This window comes from Thermobia domestica, chromosome 9 (assembly GCF_964235325.1).
Source record: "Thermobia domestica chromosome 9, izTheDome1.hap1.1, whole genome shotgun sequence".
Taxonomy (NCBI): Eukaryota; Metazoa; Arthropoda; class Insecta; order Zygentoma; family Lepismatidae; genus Thermobia; species Thermobia domestica.
The window spans coordinates 39169034-39190873 of NC_137462.1; the positions used below are offsets into that span (position 1 = coordinate 39169034).

At 36.2% G+C, this 21840-nt stretch overlaps 1 protein-coding gene across 1 annotated transcript in view; it reads left to right on the forward strand.

Moving 5' to 3' along the window:
* The window catches only part of LOC145694588 (tRNA (uracil-5-)-methyltransferase homolog B-like), a 34548-nt gene extending 19348 nt beyond the window's left edge, over positions 1-15200 (forward strand). The window contains exons 3-5 of the mRNA XM_081770958.1: positions 3523-3757; positions 5543-5735; positions 13156-15200. Coding sequence (XP_081627084.1) covers positions 3523-3757; positions 5543-5735; positions 13156-14330 — 1603 coding nt within the window. The 3' untranslated portion in view covers positions 14331-15200. The remainder of the gene's footprint in view (positions 1-3522; positions 3758-5542; positions 5736-13155) is intronic.
* The last annotated feature ends 6640 nt before the right edge of the window (positions 15201-21840 follow it).

Genomic DNA, 21840 nt, shown 5'->3' on the forward strand with positions numbered 1-21840 from the left:
TTGTTCAGAAACATTCACAAAAGCCTCGGACAAGGACTGATAACTTGGCACGACATCAGCAAAAGAAAATGGACATGAGATTTGGAACATGGAATATTAGAAGTCTTTATAGGGCAGGCGCGTTAAAATCTGTAACGAGTGAGTTAGAGAAATACAGGATGGACTTAGTAGGAGTTCAGGAAGTTAGGTGGGAAGGAAATGGATCTGAGAATTCCGGAAATTTTACGTTCTTTTACGGGGAAGGAAATAAAAATCACCAGTTAGGAACAGGGTTTTTCGTTCACAAACGAATATTACCAGCAATTAAACGGGTTGAATTTGTTACTGACAGACTTTCTTTTATTACTCTTAAGGGACGGTGGTGTGATATTATTGTTTTAAATGTACATGCTCCAACTGAAGATAGGGTGACGATATAAAAGATAGTTTTTACGAAGAAGTGGAACGGATATTTGACCAACTCCGCGATACCATATGAAGATTCTACTAGGGGATTTCAATGCGAAGGTAGGACGAGAGGATATTTTCAAACCGATTATAGGGAACGAAAGTTTGCATAAGGAAAGTAATGACAACGGTGTTAGACTCGTGAACTTTGCAACATCCAAAAACCTAATCGTGAAGAGTACAAAATTCCCACATCGCGACGTTCATAAATACACTTGGACATCACCAGACGGAAAAACACATAATCAAATTGATCACGTTTTAGTAGATAGAAGAAGACAATCTAGCATAATTGACGTCCGGTCGTTTAGAGGGGCTGATTGTGACACTGATCACTACCTGGTAGTAGCGATAATACGGGAGAGATTATCGTTGAATAAAGGTAATATTCAATGTCCGAAAACGGAGAGATTTAATTTAAAGAAATTAGAAGAGAGCCAGGTAAGAGAGGAATACCAGATTGAAGTTTCGAATAGATTCTCGGTCTTTGAAGACTCGGAGTGCACTAGTGTTGAGGATACTTGGTTTGAAATTAGAGATAACATTAAAAGTTCAGCAATAGAAAAATTGGGACACGCGGAAATACGTAGGAACAAACCATGGTTCGACCAAGAATGCATTAAACTAGCAGAGAAGAGAAAACAGGCAAAATTACGGTGGCTACAAAATCCGAATGAAATAACTACACAGAATTTCGCAGATATCAGGCGGGAAACTTCCAAAACTTTTAGAACAAAGAAACGGGATTTTTTGAAAGCTAAAATTAAGGAACTTGAAGATAATAGTAAAAATAAAAATATTCGGGACATGTATAAGGGGATCAGCGAATTTAAGAAAGGCTATCAACCTCGTGCTTATATATTAAAGAAATCTGACGGAACAGTTCTCACTGATACGGATAGCCTCTTAAATAGATGGAAAGATTTCTTTGACGATTTGCTGAACACGCAGCCAAAAACTAATGTGCGTGGAGAAAAGGAGATACACACCGCAGAACCGTATATTCCAGAACCCAATCAAATAGAAGTGGAAGCCGCTATAAAGAAATTAAAGAAACACAAATCTCCGGGTGTAGATGAAATTCCGGCTGAGTTAATTTTAGCTGGAGGCGAAAAATTGTGGAACAAGATACACAAACTCATTCTCCTTATCTGGAACAAGGAAGAATTGCCACAAGAGTGGAAAGAGTCAATCATTGTTCCAATTCACAAGAAAGGCGACAAAACTGACTGTAATAATTATCGAGGCATCTCTCTTTTGTCAACATCCTATAAAATCCTTTCAAATATTCTGTTAGCAAGATTGACCCCATACGCAGATGAAATTATTGGAGATTATCAATGCGGATTTAGACGAAATCGATCAACTATCGACCAAATATTTACCATTCGCCAAATACTCGAAAAGAAGTGGGAATACAATACCCCGGTACATCAACTATTTATTGATTTTAGAAAGGCTTACGACTCGGTTAGGAGAGAAACATTATACAACGTTCTTACAGAACTTGGAATACCGAGAAAGCTAATTAGATTAATTAAGATATGTTTAAGTGAATCCCAAAGTAAAGTCCGGGTAGGAAAATTTTTGTCCCCGAGCTTCCACGTCGAAAATGGCCTGAAACAAGGAGATGCGTTGTCGCCATTAATATTTTACTTTGTGCTGGAATACGCCATAAGGAAAATCAAAGATAGCAACCAGGGCCTAGAGTTGAACGGCATTCACCAGGTTATGGCATATGCTGATGATGTAAATTTAATAGGGGATGATAGGAGAACAGTAGAAATAAATGCAGAGATCTTATTAAACGCTTGCAGGGACATGGGTTTAGAAGTAAGTGCAGAGAAGACTAAATACATGGAAGTGCGTCGGGACCGTAATACGGCAACTTGTGGAGGCGTTAAAATATTAAATAATGCTTTTGATAAAGTGGATACTTTCAAATATTTAGGATCAATATTAACAGACGAAAATCATATTCACGAAGAAATTAAATGTCGACTAAAAGCAGGGAATTCGTGTTACTATTCGGTTGTCGTCGCGAATTCTGTCGAGGAATTTGAAGCTTAAAATATATAAAACGATAATCATGCCTGTTGTTCTGTATGGTTGCGAAACATGGTCGCTTACTCTGAGGGAAGAACATAGACTGAAAGTATTTGAGAACAGGATCCTGAGAAGAATATTCGGACCCAAGAGGAACGAGAATGGGGAATGGCGGAAGCTTCATAACGAGGAACTACATAGTTTATACGGTTTACCCAACATTGTTAGGGTCGTCAAGTCTAGGAGGCTTAGGTGGGCAGGTCATGTAGCTAGAATGGAAGAAAGTAGAAACGCTTTCAAAGTCTTGACTGGTAGACCCATAGGAAAACGACCATTAGGAAGACCTAGGCGCAGATGGGAGGATAATATTAAGATGGATCTCGCAGAGATAGGAATACAAAGTAGAAACTGGATGCAATTAGCTAAGGATAGAAGTCAGTGGAGAGCTTTTGTGAACGCGGCACTGAACCTCCGGGTTCCATAGGCCATAGAGTTAGTTAGTTAGTTATTATTATTAATATTAAATTTGTCAATATTTTACCTTAAAATCCAATCTGTTTAGTGTAAAAATCTTTTGAAAATTCACGTTCGTGAAATGAAATCTTTAAGTTTTACGTCCCACGGTTATGCCAGTTAGGCTAAAGGAGATGGTGATGATCAGAAATGAATGGAATGATGGAATGAAAAAAGTGGGAGGAAACGGGAGAACTCTGAGAAAACCCACACACGCGGTATTTGTCCACCACGAAGTTCACTTGGCGCGAGCTGAGATCGAACCAAGGACCCCATGAACCAGACGTGAACGCTCTACCACTGAGCCACCGCGGGTCTCATGTTCGTGAGTGACCCAGGAACGGATTATTGTAGTTTCTATTATTTTAAAGAGAAACAGTCTTGAAAACTCGAAAAAGGTTCTAGAAGGGATTAAATTCGTATTTCAATGTATCACTGTAGTCGTAAATTTTGTGTAATGTTAAATTTGTTCATATTTCGTGATCTAATAATATAATGATTTATTTAACATTTCAGTAAATCGCGTACTGATGAAGAGTTCATACCAAGACTTTTACTAGGAAACACCCATGTCACAGAAATAGTAAACGGCAAGAAATTTCAGCTTTATCCTAACTCATTTTTCCACCCATGCACTCCTGTCGTCGAAATCCTTTGTAAGGTTATTGAGGAACTTGTGTCGCCCAATAAAAACGTAACTTTACTGGACTTATGTTGTGGAGTAGGAACAATAGGACTTAGTCTGGCAGAGGTAAGTGTCTGCTCTTTTCTCTTTCACATAATAGGATAATTTCATAGTCTATACTCAAAAGGACTATAGTCTGTAGTCTAGTCTATAGTTATATCTTTTTGCATTGCAGATCCTAAGAAGAATTTGTCCTTTAGTCAAACTTGAGAATATTAACGAGATTCGAAATAATATTAACGTTGAGCGTGTACAGTAAACAGAGGACAGATTTGATGCTAACCGACAAATTTTTTAATCATAGATAAATCATAATGTGTAATTATACTACAAATAAGTTAGAAATATTTTAGTATGTACAGAAATTTTTATTAAGGCAGTTAGTATCATCGTTGACATAGACTCAGTTGGTTAGATTGGATAGCATACCTTTGAGCGCCGAGATTATATAAGACGTGGACCTACAGTTTAAGGTGAAATCAAACTCGGGACCCAGTGCACCAAAAGTCCATTAGACTACCAGACCAGCCACTAGCGCGTACTAGTCACTAGACCAGCAGGGAGGCTGTATACTCTCAGCACCTAAAGTATACAAGGACGATGTAACCAGTAAGTGTAGAATCAGGCATTATTGGTTTCTGTAATTTGTAGTTCCGAAGTCATTGGTAAGTTTTTTTTTCTTTCTTTTTTTCGGTGAGTGTGGTTATATTTATGTCTGGTAATAGTGTTTATGAAGAAATATGTTAATGTATAGACAGACTATTGTTATGACGAAAAGAAACATAGGCGCAAGGATTAAGGAATATAGAGACGCTAACGAAAAAGGTGACACTGTATCTGGTCTCTAGGTATATATACAATTTTAAGGAAATTATTCAATGTCAATATTTTCCTCCGTTCTCGTCGCTCATAGAAAGGAGTGTGTTTCCAAGTGTTTAAGATCAGGATTAAAAAGAAAGAAAGAAAGAAAAAGGACCTAAGTGAGTTGCAACGTAAAAACTGCATTGTTTCAATGTAATTATTTCAAAATAGGACACGACTGTAACCATATTTAGGTTTGAGCACTAATTTGTGTCTTTGTGCAGTAATATATTGTGACGATTTAATTGCAACTGAAACTCTCTCTCTCTCTGCAATAATGCATTGTGACGATGTAATTGCGTACTGAAACTGTGTATCTTTCTGCAATAATCTATATTATAAAAGAGAACGTACAAATCCTTTGTTCCCTCATCACGCTAATACGGCTGAACCAATTTCTTTTATTTTGGGGGGGTTATTAGGATTTGGACCCTAGATGGTTTTTATCATATCACTTTAATTTTTAATTACCAGTGTCTTGAGATAATTGACCATTCAAGTGTCCATAACGTACAAATCCTTTGTTAGTTCATCATAGGTATAAAAATAAACGTATATGCAACCCGCATGACCGTGTCACTCGGCGGGTTAACATAAATGACAGGCGCTATAATGTTAACATTTACTGCAATTTGAAAGCGAAAAAGTAAAAATTATCTAAGTAACAAAGTTTATTGCGTTCCGGGGTGACCGCAGCGAAGCGGGGTGAACGCTGCTAGTATATTATGACGACTTAATTGCAACTGAAATTATTTTTCTTTCTGGAATTATATATTGCGACGATTTAATTGCAACTAAAACTGTCTTTCTTTTTGCAATAATATACTGTGACGATTTAATTACAACTGAAACTGCATATTTGAATTTACAAATCTGGCTTTCTATTAAAATTTAGATTGTTCTCCATCTGTACTTTTATCGTTTTCAGTACTTAATTTTCACCACTGTATGTTATCAGTTAGTTGATATAATCTTCCTTTTCTTGTATAGAAATGTGGTCAGGTTTTAGGCATTGAGTCCTACAAACTTTCTGTTGCCGATGCCGAAGCGAATGCGGTTCAAAATGGCATTACCAACTACAAAGTTTTTCATGGAACTGTCGAGAATATGTTGCATACAGTACTAGAAGAGGTGACCGGTGAAGAATTAATTGCTGTTATCGACCCACCAAAGAATGGGTTATGTAAGTAAATTGATATTTTTATCTTTTTGCGTACGAATTATTTATGTTTGGGTGTTACATTTTGCAATTCTGAAATGAAATAAAATTTTAGTATTACGTCCATTAGGCTAAAGGAGACGATGATTATGAAGGTAGTGGTGGAGTGAGAATGTGAAAGAGCATGCGTGAACGACGAGGAAAGCCACGAAGATGAGGGATCAAAACCGTGACCCCTAGCACCAGAGGTTACGTATATTTTGCTAAGGTACAAGGAAATGTAAAAGTCCTTCAAATAGAATCGGCTTATCCTAAATCTAGGTGGGGTTAATAGCAAGACGAAACTTTATTCAGATGATGAGCAGTGCGACATTGCCACGAATTCCAATATATATTCCTAAGCTCTTCCTTAATTTAGCAACGATTAAGCCAATCTCCTAACATTGTCAATATAAACTCATAGAATGAAAATTATATGTGGTATCGTAATGATTTAATTTTTATTATTATTGCGAAAAGGGATCAATGGTATTATATTTTTAAGAAAATGTCGTTCAAATGTTTTTTTGCTTCGGTGGGTGGAATAGATTCTGAAGGTCTAGTTTTTCAAACATCTTGCGCGGTAAATTTGCAGTTGTGTATTCAGTGCCCCTAGTATATTCTCGTAGAGCTAAGATTTGAGGTTACCACGTAGGAAATAGTCTAGGGGAGAGAAATCACATGATCTGGACAGCTAGTTCACATCACCAGTTCTCGACAGAAGGCGTCCGGAAAACTTAATGCAATGTGTCAAGAGTAGGCGAATTGTGTGGCAAGTTTCACTGTCTTGTTTCTTTAATTTATTATTATTATTATTTAAATGTTTGTCATGATTTGCCAGTTGAGCTGAGTGGAGTTGATTTTGAGTTTAACGTCCCATTCAGCAGCGAGGCTATATGATACGTGGACCTACTGATTAACGTGGAATCCGAACCACATGAGCTCCCGCCGGGAATCGAACCCGGGTCTCCCACGCCAAAGGCGCATAAGCTAACCGCTTAGCCATGAAGGACCTCTGATTTGCCAGTTGAAGCTACAGCTAGCGCGTTACCATATTCCTGCATCACTCCCCATCGAACATTAATGTCATTAGTCTCTTTAAAAGCCTTCAACGTAGTCTCCTGCTTCTCATTGACTGAGTCTTATCGTTCAGAAAACTCTGTATTTCATCCAAGTCTGTGTTTCACCTTTATCCAGCTGTCGAATGGGTCGGATAATGGCGGCAGAAAGTTCTAGAGATAAAGCACGACGTCCACGCATAGGTTGGTTTAAATCTTAGGAACAGGGTAAAGTCCGGTGGATTCATGATCGCACTGTAGGGAGCATGAGTTAACACCTCCGTACCGTATTAGCGTAGATTTTTAGTTAACAACATTCCGCAAGTGAGGGCAACCATTATCATGGAGAATGAGTGACCAAGCCTCGAGCACCTGAGGTCGGGTTTTATATATTTTCTGCTCAGTTTTTGCAAGAAGTTATGATAATACACTACTACTGTGACACTTCTTCCACATGAAACTCTATCTGAGATGATTCCATGATGATCTCAGCTACTTTCTCCAATAAAGTCTGCAACAAGTTTCATACTACATTTGCATGTCGCTATTTGCGTTCATTTTAATGCTCAAATGTCTTTCGAAATACTACCACTCCAATAGAAATATTGTACTACAGATCACTGTCTTATTACCACAGATTTCGTGTTTCGCCATGTAAATTTCTGTTGAAGGTTTGCCACACAATGTAAAATACTTGTTCCGCGCTACCTACACAATACCCGAGATATCTGCATCCTCCTTTTCAGTCACTTGTCAGAATCAAACGGTATACACTACAGAGCTCACAGGCACGTGTCTTACTCCTTGAAGAACTCAACTGCAACTAACAAAAGTTCACTGCAATTACCAAGCGATAGATACCATTAAGCTGCACAAAATGATATGGGTGAGTTTAAATCTCTTTGCGAGACACCAAACACAGTAGCTGCTGTAAGCTACACATTCAGTATGTGCTCGCAATTTGGCCTCTTTGAAGGTCTTCCGATTTGCATCACCACTGTCTATCCGCTTCAACACACGCCTCCGTTCTACTCCATAGACGTTCTACTGGAGATCAACTAACACATCACTAACAACTGCCAGGTGCTGCACAAGTCTCCTCAGTGTTTCAAACTGCAGGTGCTGAACCTCAAACGAATACTAGTCTTATTCTCAGGAAAAGGGAAAAAAACTTCTGTGTGATTTAAAAAAAATAAAATCCACTATAGAAAGTTTTTTTTTTTTTTCAAAAAGGAAGATTAAGTAAATATTGTGTAATAAAAGCGTCGTTCGTACAGTGTAACCCTCTGTACGAAAATTCCAATTAAATACCACCTGGGGGCCGCGGTCACTTCTGTGCATGAGGTCCTTGGTTCGTTCCCAGCTCGCGCCAAGTTAGTTTAATGGTGCGTGGGTTTTATCCGGATTCTCCCGTTTCCTCCCACTTCCCTCCCTTTATTTCTCATCATCATCGTCTCCTTTAGCCTAAACGGCATAACATGGGACGTAATACTTAGATTTCATTTCAATTCATTTCATTAAAGGACCTTCCTAAAATGTTAATCGTAATTAGTAATGTAGTAAGTATTTAATTCTCTCCAGCATTTCGAACATTAATACGATAACAACCATGACAGACAGCAAATTTATTCGTGTAGAAAGTTTCAGAATCCCTCCAAGATAATTACATACCATACAGATGCTCGATATGAACACCCCTGGTAACTCGCAGACGTCAGTCCTATATTGGAGTTTTTATCCCAAACATTCCAACATGTGAGGTTGATGTAACTTCTAGAATTTCTTAAGCCACGGACGAATTGCTTCGTTGGCACGTAATCGTCGCTGAATCATCTCCATTGATTCACATTTAGCGAATTTTAAGACACAGTAAGCCGCCTTTTCACCAGTAGATGTCACCATGTTTGTTGTTGCCTTCGATCTAGTAAATCTACAACCAGTCTATACCACTATAAGCACGGAAAGATTCTTCAGTTTTGTATATGAATATATTTTCTGTCAGTCATGGCCAATATTAATGATCGAAGCCCCGGAGGAAATTACGAATAGCCCTTTATATTGAAGAAATTAACTTTTGATGTAATGTGATTCAACCAAACGAACGAAAGTTGAAAATTCTTAACTCTCAGCAGTTCATCGACATACCTATATAAAGATCGCCAAACATGATATGTCATTTTTACAGGAAATCAAATTTCAACTTTATGAATTAAATCTAAACATGATATAGTGGCAAAACATAATAAAATGCCACTTTGTGACATTTTCTGATTTTTCACTCGGATAGTTGGTCTCACTGAGATTTCTATTCTGAAAAAGTTGATAATAGCGTATTAAAAATTTCCTATTTAGTAGTGCAAGTATATATATTTCGTTTTCACCAAAAATGAAGTATATAAAAATCAAGAACACTATACAAGGATGGGAAAACTGTTACGTATATTTTTACAGGAGAACAAATTACAACCTTTTGAATTAAATTTATAATAATATCAATTGACTAGTGAAAACGAAATAAATATAAATATATATTATGATTATTATTATTATTATTATTATTATTATTATTATTATTATTATTAAATATTCTTCCTTTTGGCTGGTTCTAGGACCTCTTTTAATGTTCCGGCCTGGAAATGTTTCTCCCATCTTTGTGGATCTTTAGCTTCCATTAGCTTCCACTTTTAACTCCCAGTATTTTCTTCTATTTTTCAAATCATCGATCAGTTGTGTTCTCCTTATTCCTCACTTTCCTTCCATGTTTCCTTCTATCGGGTTATGAAGAAGATACTTTCTACGCAAGATGTGTCCAATCCAGTTGGCCTTCCTACGAAGGATGCTGGCTAGAAGCGTCCTCTTCTCTCCTATCCCTTTCAAAACATCTTCATTTGTTGCTCTCTCTCTCCATTTTATCTTCTCCATCTTCCTTCAGGACCACATTTTCGAAGTTCTCTAAGTATTTCTTCTCTACTTCCTTAGTCCAAGTCTCTGAACCATACAGTCCACTCTATGGGCTGGTATATACACAGGGAGTTTCAAAACAGCACCGACAACGTTTGTGAGCGGATTCCTGACACCAAGATAAGACAAAAACTATAGACCAACTTGGGTACACAAATGCTTCGTTTCGGAGTTATAGGCTGCCGAAAACGTGAAAAAATGAATTTTAAAGGTCCATAACTACAAAACCATGGGACCTATCGTAGTTTGGTCAAGATTTCACTTACGAACTACTATGTGCCCTATCCAAATATCCATGTTTCAGAATCCTAAGATATTCACGAAGCAATATTTATAAGAGGGAGTTTGGATACGGACATATAATTTGAAGTACTCACAAACTACCTCTATAAAAATTGTTCCGGAAGTAACCGCATATATATTGCTAGGTAGAGAATTTTTAATTAGGCATTATAAATTGTAAATACAGATTTCCGAGCATATAGATCTACACTTGACCAACTACCGGAGAGAAAAATCAGAAAATGACCAGAAGGTGACATACCATGTATTGCTTGGCCATTAACTTGAAAACCAAGACATGCATACTAGAATGTTCCTTATGTGTTCTGTCATCAATATCAAATTATTGCAGTTATTTTTTTTTTTTTTTTTATTTTTTTTCTCTTCAGAAATTGGACTAAATAAAATACCAACTTTGGTGGTTAGTACCTCGCGAACGAAAGGTTTTCAATTTATACCACATTTAATAAGTAGCACGGCACGAGCACAGTAGCACAGCATAGTAGATATAAGACTGCGAATTTTTGGTTTCGGAGTTACTGGTTAATGTAGGCTTTGGATTTCATAAAAAAATAAGTCCATATCTCCATTTTGGTAGCCTATGACTCGGAAACCAAAAGCCACACGTAATATTATTTCATATGCTTGCTGAGTTCGTGAAGGTCTACAATCATTCCAAAGTTAGTCAGGATCGAATGAGTTTCATCAATCGCGAACAATATATACTTCTTTCCACGTGTTTTTTTGTTTAAGGAAGAACATAAAAGAAGGCGAATACTGTTCTTATGATTGATTTTTAAAGAAAAAATTAAATGAAGGATGATTAAATATTATATATATAATAATGTTATTAACGTTGTTAATAATGTTATTAATGTTATTTGTTAGTTAATATTCTATTTTATATATATAAAAATGAAAGTGACTATGTTTGTGACATAATAACTCTTGAACCACTCGACCGATCTCGATCAAATTTTCAACATAGATAAATTCGGACATGGGATGGTTATCACTTCTCTTTGACTATGCAACTTGGGGGATATATACATACACACATATATATATATATATATATATATATATATATATATATATATATATATATATATATATGCACCGGATTTCGACAGGTTAAGGACCTTTTTCAAAATCAATTGCCTATTGTGGCCGTAATATTGGTCGGTGTTGGCTCATTTTTTTCCTTGAAATGTACAGTCTCTACTAATACTAAAAGTCACTTCAAGGCTCAAATGCTAATGGTAAATTTTTTTATGAAACTGGAACTCGCCAATGGAACCCGAATTCGACACACTTCACCTAGTTTCGACAGCTTCGGTATCTGAATTCGACACCTTTAATTATATCCATGTAAAACATTAATTCGGCATTATTAGTAGTAGTAATCTCTTCTCAGCTTCAAATATTGTTTTATTATTATGCAGAAATTATCAGACGGGCAAAAGAACACAACTTAAATTTTCTGAACTGAGTAGTTACTTCGATGATCCTCAATTCGACATGCAGGAACCTGATTTCGACATTCCATGTCGAACTGAGGTTACAACTATCGGAGAATTATGCAACAAATAGCTTTATGAAAGACTTTGAACATACTTGTACGTTTAGATATTCAGTTACAATTATATTTGCACTACTGAGCATGAATTCGACAACCTTGTCGAAATCCGGTTCACGTTACAAATAAAGGCTCGTGTTTTCGACAACCCCCGTTCATGTTACATCACAACCTTTGTCCTCACAGAAGAACACAAAACGCACTGATTGAAACTCCTTTACAACATTCAAGTACCACTATTTGCTTGAAGCAAACCTAACTTTAATAAATGTCTTACGGAAATAACCTGCCGTCTTATGATTTTCTTAAGATTATGTGTCTTTTCTCGAAGAGTGTATCACACACACAACAATATACATATGACTCATCTACCGTAACCGTGCTTTTGACACGAGAAAAGACACTCCCATAATGTTGCCACTTCTATTCATGATCGCAGGGGTGACATCTTACGCTTATTTCACACCATTTAAACACAGGTATGTCGAATTCGGGTGCCTGTCGAATTCAGGCGCGTTTACCTTATATATATATAGGGTGGTAGGTAACCACCGACAAACTTTGGAAGGTGACTTATACGAAATGAAAGAAAAAAGTTCTAATAAACATGGGCCGAAAAATGCCTCCTTTCAGAGTTATGATCCATTAACAATTCGAAAAATCATTTTTCAAAACTCCCTAACTTAGAAACTATAGGACCTATACCAAGCGGTGTAAGGAATTACACAGGAACTAGTATGTTCTCTATCTAAATATCCATGTTTTACCATCTTCCGTTATCGGTGAAAGGAACTGTGAAAAGGAAGTTGAAGTATAGGGATACTTCATTAAGTACTAATGGTGCGTTCGTTTCGCTGGTACCGGTGAATTCTGAAACATGGATATTTAGATAGAGCGTATACCAGTTCCTGTGTAATTCCTTAAACCGCTTGAGATAGGCACTATAGTTTCTAAGCCAGGATGTTTTGAAACGTGATATTTGGAATTTTCAGTAGTTCATAACTCTGAAATGAGACGTGTTTCGACCCATGTTTATTAGAACTTTCATTTCGTATAAGGAACAGCCTTCAAAAGTTTTTCGGTGGAGTTACCTACCACCCTGTATATATAAATGATCAAAAATGATAAGAGTGCGTTTCAGTAATAGTAAAAAGTGACTTACTCGGAACATATTACTAATTTTTCTTATTTTAATCCAGTGAAGCGAGTAATTGACCCAAGTATTCTATGACGGGAACAAATATGAAATTTTCCTGAATTTGGTTCAATAATACAAAAAATAAAATATTCCCTTGACCAAACATCATAGTGTTAGTGGTAATAGCAACATTGTGTGTTACAATATATATATATATATATATATATATATATATATATATATATATATATATACTTAAAAGTTCAGAAATATGTTTAAAATATTAGACTTCTGTCTTTTGATTGTTCAAAGAAAATACTGTGTACTGAATGTTAAGTAGCGCCTTTAATAATTAGAATTCTAATCGCAATGTTTTGTATGTTTCAGATTTAACACCGATACAAGAAATACGCAGAGCACTGAAGATTAGTAAAATTATTTATGTCGCGTCGGATATTTATGAAGCTCGAAAAAATTTAAGTGAACTATGTCGTCCAGCCATTGTAAGGTCTGATGGAGATCCTTTCATTCCATTAAAAGCTGTACCGTTGGACATGTTTCCTCTAACGTCATATTGTCAGATGGTCATTTATTTTGAGCGTCGTGATGTGAACACTCTGCCAAAGGTTGCAGTACAACCTGCTGTTGAGCAAGCGAAAGATGGGATAAATCCTGCTGATACGACTGCTGCGCCAACAGGACCAATGAAGGAGGAAGACCAGATGTTAGATACACTTTCACAGATATACGATTCTCAGGTCAGAAGATTAAAAGCTGTTGTATTGAACAAGTTTCGTCAGCTGTATTTTAAGAAGGAACAGGTCGATTGGAATAAAGCTATTGGTGATGAATTCACGAAGACATCCGATGCCCTGTATTCGAGTTTAGTGCTGAAGCACCCAGTCTTGGGCGTAGGAAAGAAGAGTCAAGCAAAGAAGCCGCAGAATAAACCAGCACCTGGACCAGGATCAGCCGGAATGAAGAAAACTCTGCCTTCTCAGAGAGGATTTGGACAAAATAACAGACAATCCAATTTACAAAAACAAAGAGGTGGTCAAAACACTGGCATGACGCGTCCATTTGGGAGAGTTCCCAGTCCATTGCAATTTGAGAGAATTCCTGATCCATCTCCATTTGACAGGTTTCCCAGTGACCGGCCACGTCCCACATTACAGGACTATTACCCACCCATGGAAGCAGATAGACCTCTGGGGCCGCCGAAGTCTAACTATTCCGACATTAGAGATTTGGTTGCAGCTGAAGTCATGAAGGTTCTTGGTGGTAGCAAACAATTGGACGTAGGAACCTCACGACCGAATGACAGTTTATCTGGAAGTTTTAGGAGAGATCCTCTTCCAGGATTTTCAAGCTCTTCATCGTTCAGAAGAGATGAATATGATGATATGCGATATAAAGATGATTTTAGTTCCGACTCCAAATACTTTCGACCGTCAAATACTCAACCATTGCTCTCGAGAAACCCTCAAAATAATGAAGGAAGGGGAATGGGCAGACCCTATCCGTCCCAAGATGGCCTATTTACAAGGAGAAATATATACTAGAACCCTCATACATGTATTTGTCAAAAGTAAGAAATCTGCTGAAGGAGTGCCAGTTCGTTTGTGCACGATTTCGTTTTTCAAAATTGTGTATTATTTACATAATATTAACGGTTTACAATTACTGTCAGTTCCATTATTTAATTATTATATATGTATATGTGTTTCAGTATAGAGAAGTTGTAGATTGTGAATAATTTACATTATTTTTTCTAATGTAGAATTAATGTAAATTTTCTAACCTAGTACAGTTACGTTGCAAATGTATTGCCTCTTCAAGAGAAGATTTTCCCCGTCGTTATGTCTATTTGTCAATTTGTAACTTTTATTTGATTTCTTCCTTTTTGTTTCTTTCTGTTAAAAAAATATTGCGTTAATTTAAGTTTGTTTAATAGTGGGTTGAAACTGTTATTTGAAAAAGTGAAAGATACGTTTATACCCAGATGCATAAATGTACTAGACATACATATCAGACAACATCCTGCTAACTGTCGTTTTTAATCATGAACGCGGTTGAACGTTTTTTGTGAATTTCTCATAATGTCTGACCTTTTCTTCATTGCAATACTGTGTTATTTTATATTTTTCGTTTTTGCAACGATATTTAGAACCAATGGTATAATTAGTACTTTTCTTTATTGCTGGTATTGTAGTAAATCTACGTATAGTTGAATATTTCAATAGATCCACTCCTGATATGATAGTTTGTTGGTTAAAGAGTACAATTTACTGTATTATTGAGTTACACTGTAAATTGCAGATGTTTGTATTTTATATGCGTAACGAAATATTATACAAGTTGTATACTATCACATAACAGATTTGAATTGTAGTACATTCCTGTTAACTCAGAATACAATGTTACTTTTTTTTTTTTTTTTTAATATACAATGTATTTGAAAATCACCCCGCAGTGGATTATGGCAGAGATACGTGGAAACTGGGTACAATGTGATATGCACCGTCTTTACTCACCATTGTGTGCGTTTCTGTTAAGATAAAGGGGAGAGTCTAACCTTGTTTATGTCGGACATTTGCATATAATGACATACACTTACACGTGGAGAAAGGAGTTCACATTTCAATATTTTTCTCACATAATAAGTACGTACATTCAGCTGCGAACAGTTTTTTTTGACGCACTGTGTATGTGTATTGTAGATTACCGTGCAAAACAAGTACTCATATGTTTCCAGTGTTAAGGAATACGGAATCTGATAATGACTTTACGTGAATGCAAATATCCTTGAAATTTACTGGAGTCACATTATAAAATTATTGTAAAAATAAGGATATATATGTAAGTGTGAAGTGAACTATGAAAAGAACAAATAAAATTTTTTTATTAAATATATAATCATTTTTTTAAAACAAAAATATTGCTTCAAAAAATTATGATGATGTAAGTTTAAACTTAATTTTAAAGTTCTTTGTTTAATTATATGAATACGAATTTCTCTGATGATAACTTAGCCATTGTGCGCTAATGCTAAAGTTTTATATATATATATACACGAGAGTAAGTCAAAACTTATCCGCAATCTAGCTATAACCATTTTTGCAGTACAAATAGGAAGCTCACCTTAACATCATTTTTCAATATAGCGCCTTGCTTTTCAGCGCACTTGGTCCATCGTTGGACTCACTTCTCTTTTTGTCTGAATCTTTGAAGATTTCAAGTAATGTGTTTGTAACTGTTCGGAATATCTGTAATGGAATAAAACTTGTCTTGGCAGAGTACTGTTGCACAAGAAAACTAGAGTAGTGAAAAAGCCAAAATAACGATTTGTATACCAGTAACCACTATCTTCCATGAACGGAAGGATGACTGGATGTGGAAGGTACATATAAATTTATATCTTTTTTTTTTTTCGTTATGCACCGTTTCATTGTTTTCTGAAACAGAAAATATGTTAAATGCAAATTAAATTGATTGTAGCTTTACAACTTTCCACAATTGAAGTTAGAAAATTGAGTGAAAATAAAATGAATTTTTATACGACTTCAAGAAAAATATATAAAGACACAGGCCAGCCCACTAAACTTTCACAGTAATCTATGGCCGTGTCGAAAAGATACAAGTGCACATTTGAAGTACGCTTATTTTCGGAACTGACGTCATCTAGTGTGCGTCAAAAGGTCCAAGTTCACAAGTCTGCGAGTGCATAGTGCGTAGTGTGCGAGGATGTACACTACGTTAGTATACTTCTGTGCTTAACATGGCGATTTCTAGTAAAAATAACCTAATAACATTTTAAAAGGCATATTCTCAATATTTTTGTTGAGGTGAATTTATTTCTGAGCTGATCCAATAATAATTTACTTCATAAATATACAAATTAGTGACAGTGAAATATAAAACTGTTACACAAATAACAACCCTATTTACGTTGTTCTCAGCATGCAAATGGAAAGCAACCAAATAGTTTCTTTAATAATGCTATGAAGACATTTGTGTTCAAATATTACATGATTTATGTAGCTTAATTGAGATAATTAGACTATCGGTAATGCAGCTATTTGCACGTAAATGACAATAATGAGTATCTAGATTATTCATTACTCTATAGCTGCAGCTGCAAATGTTAATTCGTAGGTAGATAGGCATAATTTTCTAGTTTTAATTCCGAACAAATTCCTTTTAAACCTACCCTATTTCCTTGCACTTGTGAGAGACTAATATGCCAACTATCGTACATGTTGCTTTTTTACCAGCCGACCAAAAATGAAATATAGATCAAAAATTTCTTTCCACACATTTATTAAGGATTTCACAAATTCCTTTTGGGAAGTGTTTACTTTGGCTATTTCATTCATTTTTTCGATTCAGTGATTTGATCTTTGGGTCCCGGTTTTAAGAACTTACCTTTTAGCCCATGTATATAGGTTAGTAGCTAGGTTGATTCCTTTCTGTACCAAAGTTTAATATTTAATACACACAGTATTGCCGAGCGAGCGTTAGCGAGTGATGCCGGGTTAGAGCCCCGCAGGGCATGTTGTTTTCTCTCTCCGTTACGAATCGGTTCATTTAACGATTCATGGAATGAAATTGCAAAGTAAAGACTTGCGTTCCTCTTAATTCATGCAGTCCCATTATTTTACCCACTATGTAACCATTATGAACAAAGTTACTTCCGCATAGTTGAACAATTAGAGCCATTACATACATATTGTATTTTTTCATATAACCGTCTCTTAATTTTCATAAAATTCTCATTATATTAGTAGTAGTTTTTTTTTTTCTGGTTATACTTGGACGAGGAGACTTGTTTCGTAACTGAGGAATGGGAAGCATGCAGGAGAGACAGCAGGTGTATAACAAAAGAGAGATGTAGGACGCCGAAAGCGTAGTGAAGTGCATACAATGTACAGGAATTAATGTAAGAGGACTTATAAAATAAGGTAGTAGTCTTCCAGTTGTTATTTTTACCATATTACTTTAATTTGAGTTATCCACCTTGAGTACATGTGAGCCTTATAAATTGGCATTTCATATTGACATAATAACTTCTTCCTGTAAATTTTCGTCCTCATGTTCAACTCCACCACTTTTTCCGTTGTCTTTCTTTCAAGTGTTAACTCTTGGTGTAGATCAAGAATGTGGAGAGACTACTTCGAAAATTTACGACTAAAATCTATAGATTCACAAAGAAAGTAACATCTAAGGAACTTCATTATTAACACAATATGGTAGAAATAGTCCAATCAGTATGCCTGTAACTGAGGCAATACAGTAGAACTACGACAACTATAGTGTCATTTATGTTTAATCTACCGTACAGGAAGCATTTATACCCAATATGAACTCTCTCTGAAAGTACTTTTGAGCCATATTATTGTAAATTATTTTTTTCTAGTACGCGAAATTCTCCCTTTTGTTATCAATGTTCCATGTTCCACCACGATGAGACGTTGGAATCAAAAATGCGGATCAAAAGCTAATTTGACGAAGTGTGCACTATGCACTTTTGGACACGATCTATGTTACTACAGTTATTAACCCGGCGGCCCTGGCGCCAAGTCGCACAGACTCATGCCACCTGTTTTTGTAGTTTGTTACTAGTGGCTGGCCGTGCTGTAGTAGTACACACACTAAAATGTAACATTTGTATTGGAATTCGCAATATACCTGTTTAATATGCGTAATACAAAATAAAATTATCAACAAAGAAATTATTAGGTAAAGATTTAACATGTAACAAATGGGTCTGAGAGACTAGGCGCCAGTGCCTCCTGGTTAACGGAACATTTTCTCGTAAAGATACTCTATTATAAGACATTTTCGAAAAAGTTCGTAAGACGTTGTCGTTTGCTAGGGTTATTAATGAAGTATATTTTATCTCATATCAATAGAATTTAAAATAGGCGTTTTTGACAAAAATAAAAAAAAAAAAAAAAACTAAGAATAAACTACCAATTGGGGATATTTTGTAAAAGTAATTTATTCTTCATCATATTAATGAAATATTTATTTATGAAATATGAACAAAATAGCCTGATTTTTTTTTTTTTTTTAAATATACCCTATATATAAAGGAAATCATCCGAAAACCTCGCCACCAAGAATAAAATACTCCTTGTAGACGTTTCTCTAGGAGAAATGACTTAGTATGTCGTCTTCTCAGAATGATAATCCAAGATCTATTTATGAAATGTGAACAAAATTACCTGTTATTTTTGAGAAAATATTCCCAAGCAAAACCATTACCTTCGTAGATTTGTTCACAAGAAAGAAGTTTACAAATATTTAACATTGTTAGATTATTAACGTAATATATATATTTATGGAAGATTAACAAAATTATCTGATCTGAGTCAGTTTTGAAAAAAATCGCCATGAATAAACTACATCTCAGATTTCTCTCAGAAAAATGACTTATACTATAGTCAGGGGCATCGGGGCCAGGCCCCCCAAATGACCAGCTTTTAAAATATCATCGTAAGATTACCTCGCTTCAGTCATTTAGAAATAACAAAGTTTACATATAATTAATAATTTACAGTAAAACAGTATGGAAAAATACTATTTTACCAATACCGATCCAAAAATAGTATAGTATCTCTTGCTTATACCGATCGAAAAATAGTATGGTATACTTCTTTGTGATAGTAGATTACACAATTTATTGCGATTTGTATTTGGCAGTTCGATGACAAACGTTTTAACAACGTACTATAAATACTACTATAAAACAATGGTACTAAACTAATTTGTAAGTACATTATAATTTTATATGCTGTAACTAGTGTTTTAAAAAACATATTTTCTATCAAATGGAAAATTTGGTGTAAAACTTTTTCATTCAGTTTTTAAGTTTCGATTTCATTCGCTTTTTTTTTAAATAGTACTTGGTGTAAAACAGGAAATGAGACATAGATATTAATAAAATAATTATGTTTGTTTAGTCGAGGATAATAAATATTTTGTCAGAAACCTTAAAAAAAAAATTAAGTGCAGTTTCAAAGAAAATCAATCTTATGTACGTGTATAAAGATAACCAAGAAAGTTCTGTCGATTTTTCAACAACCAACTTCGAACATGGATATATCACCTAAGACGTACCTAGAAGATAAAAAATTATCCCCATCAGCGTCGACGAGCTTCTGCCAACGTTCTGGAAGGTCATGGATTCCATCGCGATAGAACTTGGTGGACCGTGAAGCGAAGAAAGTATCAAGTAGATTTTGCACCTCTACTAGGTATTTGAACTGGCGTCCTCTAAGGTGATTGTCCAAGGAATGGAACAGGTGATAATCGGACGGTGCAATGTTCCAGGAATATGACGGATACAATAGTGTTTCCTATGCATGGCGTCAGTGGTGGATCCAGGATATGATCAAGGGAGGGGCTAAACCATAGTTTGCCGTTTTATCAGTGTATACCTGAGATCCACCACTGTATGGCGTGGAATGGTGTCCCAAGTCATCCTAACTACGTGCAGCTTAGCGTTGTCCTGTAACAGAAGGACCCTCTGCGATTCAGAAGTGCTGGCTCCAGAGTTTTGAGTTTTTCTTGAATACGGCTCAATTGCTGACAGTACGTATTTGCATTTAATGCTCTGACCAGCAAGTAGTAGTTCTCGGTGAACGATGCCGCGATCAGTCCACCAAATACACAGGAAAACCTGGTGCAGTGTTGGTTTCGGCTGTTTTGGAACCGGTTCATGGGATGCTAACCATTGGTGACGGAACCGTGGAGCTCCATAGAAGACCCATTCGGCGGAGATCCTTCAAAGTTAGACCGTAAAAACTTTCCTCCATTGTGCGACAATATGAGACTAAATCCTCTACTATTCTTGCACTTAATACTGGTTACGCCCCATTTTGGTATCCACTAGGTCATCTGTACTTAAATGTCCTCCTTTCTTTCAATAGTCTTTTAACGTAGCACGGGGAACGTTGAAGGCTTTACTGGCAGCTTTATAACCCATGTCCCTCTTGCGCACTGCATTAATTGCCCTCTTCATTGATTCCTTGTCCCATTGTTTTCTTGGCGCCATCTGAAACGACAAGAAACAGAAGCACAAAATGAGTGCTCAATTTCGGGACGGAATAGGGACCATGACAGGGGACGAAATTAGGAACATTGCTACATGCAACATGGTGGTACGTTTCCACGAACAGATGGATCCACAACGATACGTGGTTTACAACTTAGCTATGCCACAACTATAATACAACACAGTACACTCACACATTGTTCGTAGATTCAGTTTTGTAGTTTTATAAACTTGACTCTGCAAGAATCTACCTCAGCAAAAACAATAGAAATTCCAACTCCTCGCAAACTGCCACACCTTGACGACAGCCACTCTCACAAACAACTGATCAGATGGTGCTGCTCGTAGAGTGATAGAGTATAATAATCACTCTACGGTGCTGCATGCGTCTTGCTCACCGGTGTTGCCAGATTACCATACATGGTTAGAACGCGTGGGGGACGGATTTAGGAACGGGGACGAAATATGGGCCCATTACCTTAAATTCTGAAAAGCTAGACGCCAATGACATATTTCACAATTAAAATCCTTTTTATGTCAAACATAGGATTCAGATTGCTTCAGATTTCAGATGTTTCACAAAGCAAATTACTTCCATCGGAAACGAAGAACGAATATCACAATTGTAAACTGTTTGAAGTACTGTGTCCTCCTCAGAATTGCATCATCAGTAAGATGAATTGTTGGCAGGAAACAAAAAGTAAAATTTGGATACTGTATCACGCAAAGATGTAAACAACAACGCAACTGTGAATTTAGTATGGCAAATAGTTTAATATAGATGTTAATGCTCAAGTTTGATTCACTGTCACTGAGACGACTATCTTCACACCAGGAGCGTCATTTCAGATTTTGCTTGGGGGGGGGAAACCCCTTGATGTAAGTAAAATTTCGCGTTTTTCACTGATTTACTACTATTCTATTGATAAAATCTATATACATCTCAAACTCAGGGTGGGGGCAAATGCCCCTCCCTTCCCCCTAAATGACGCCCCTGCTTCACACAACTCGTC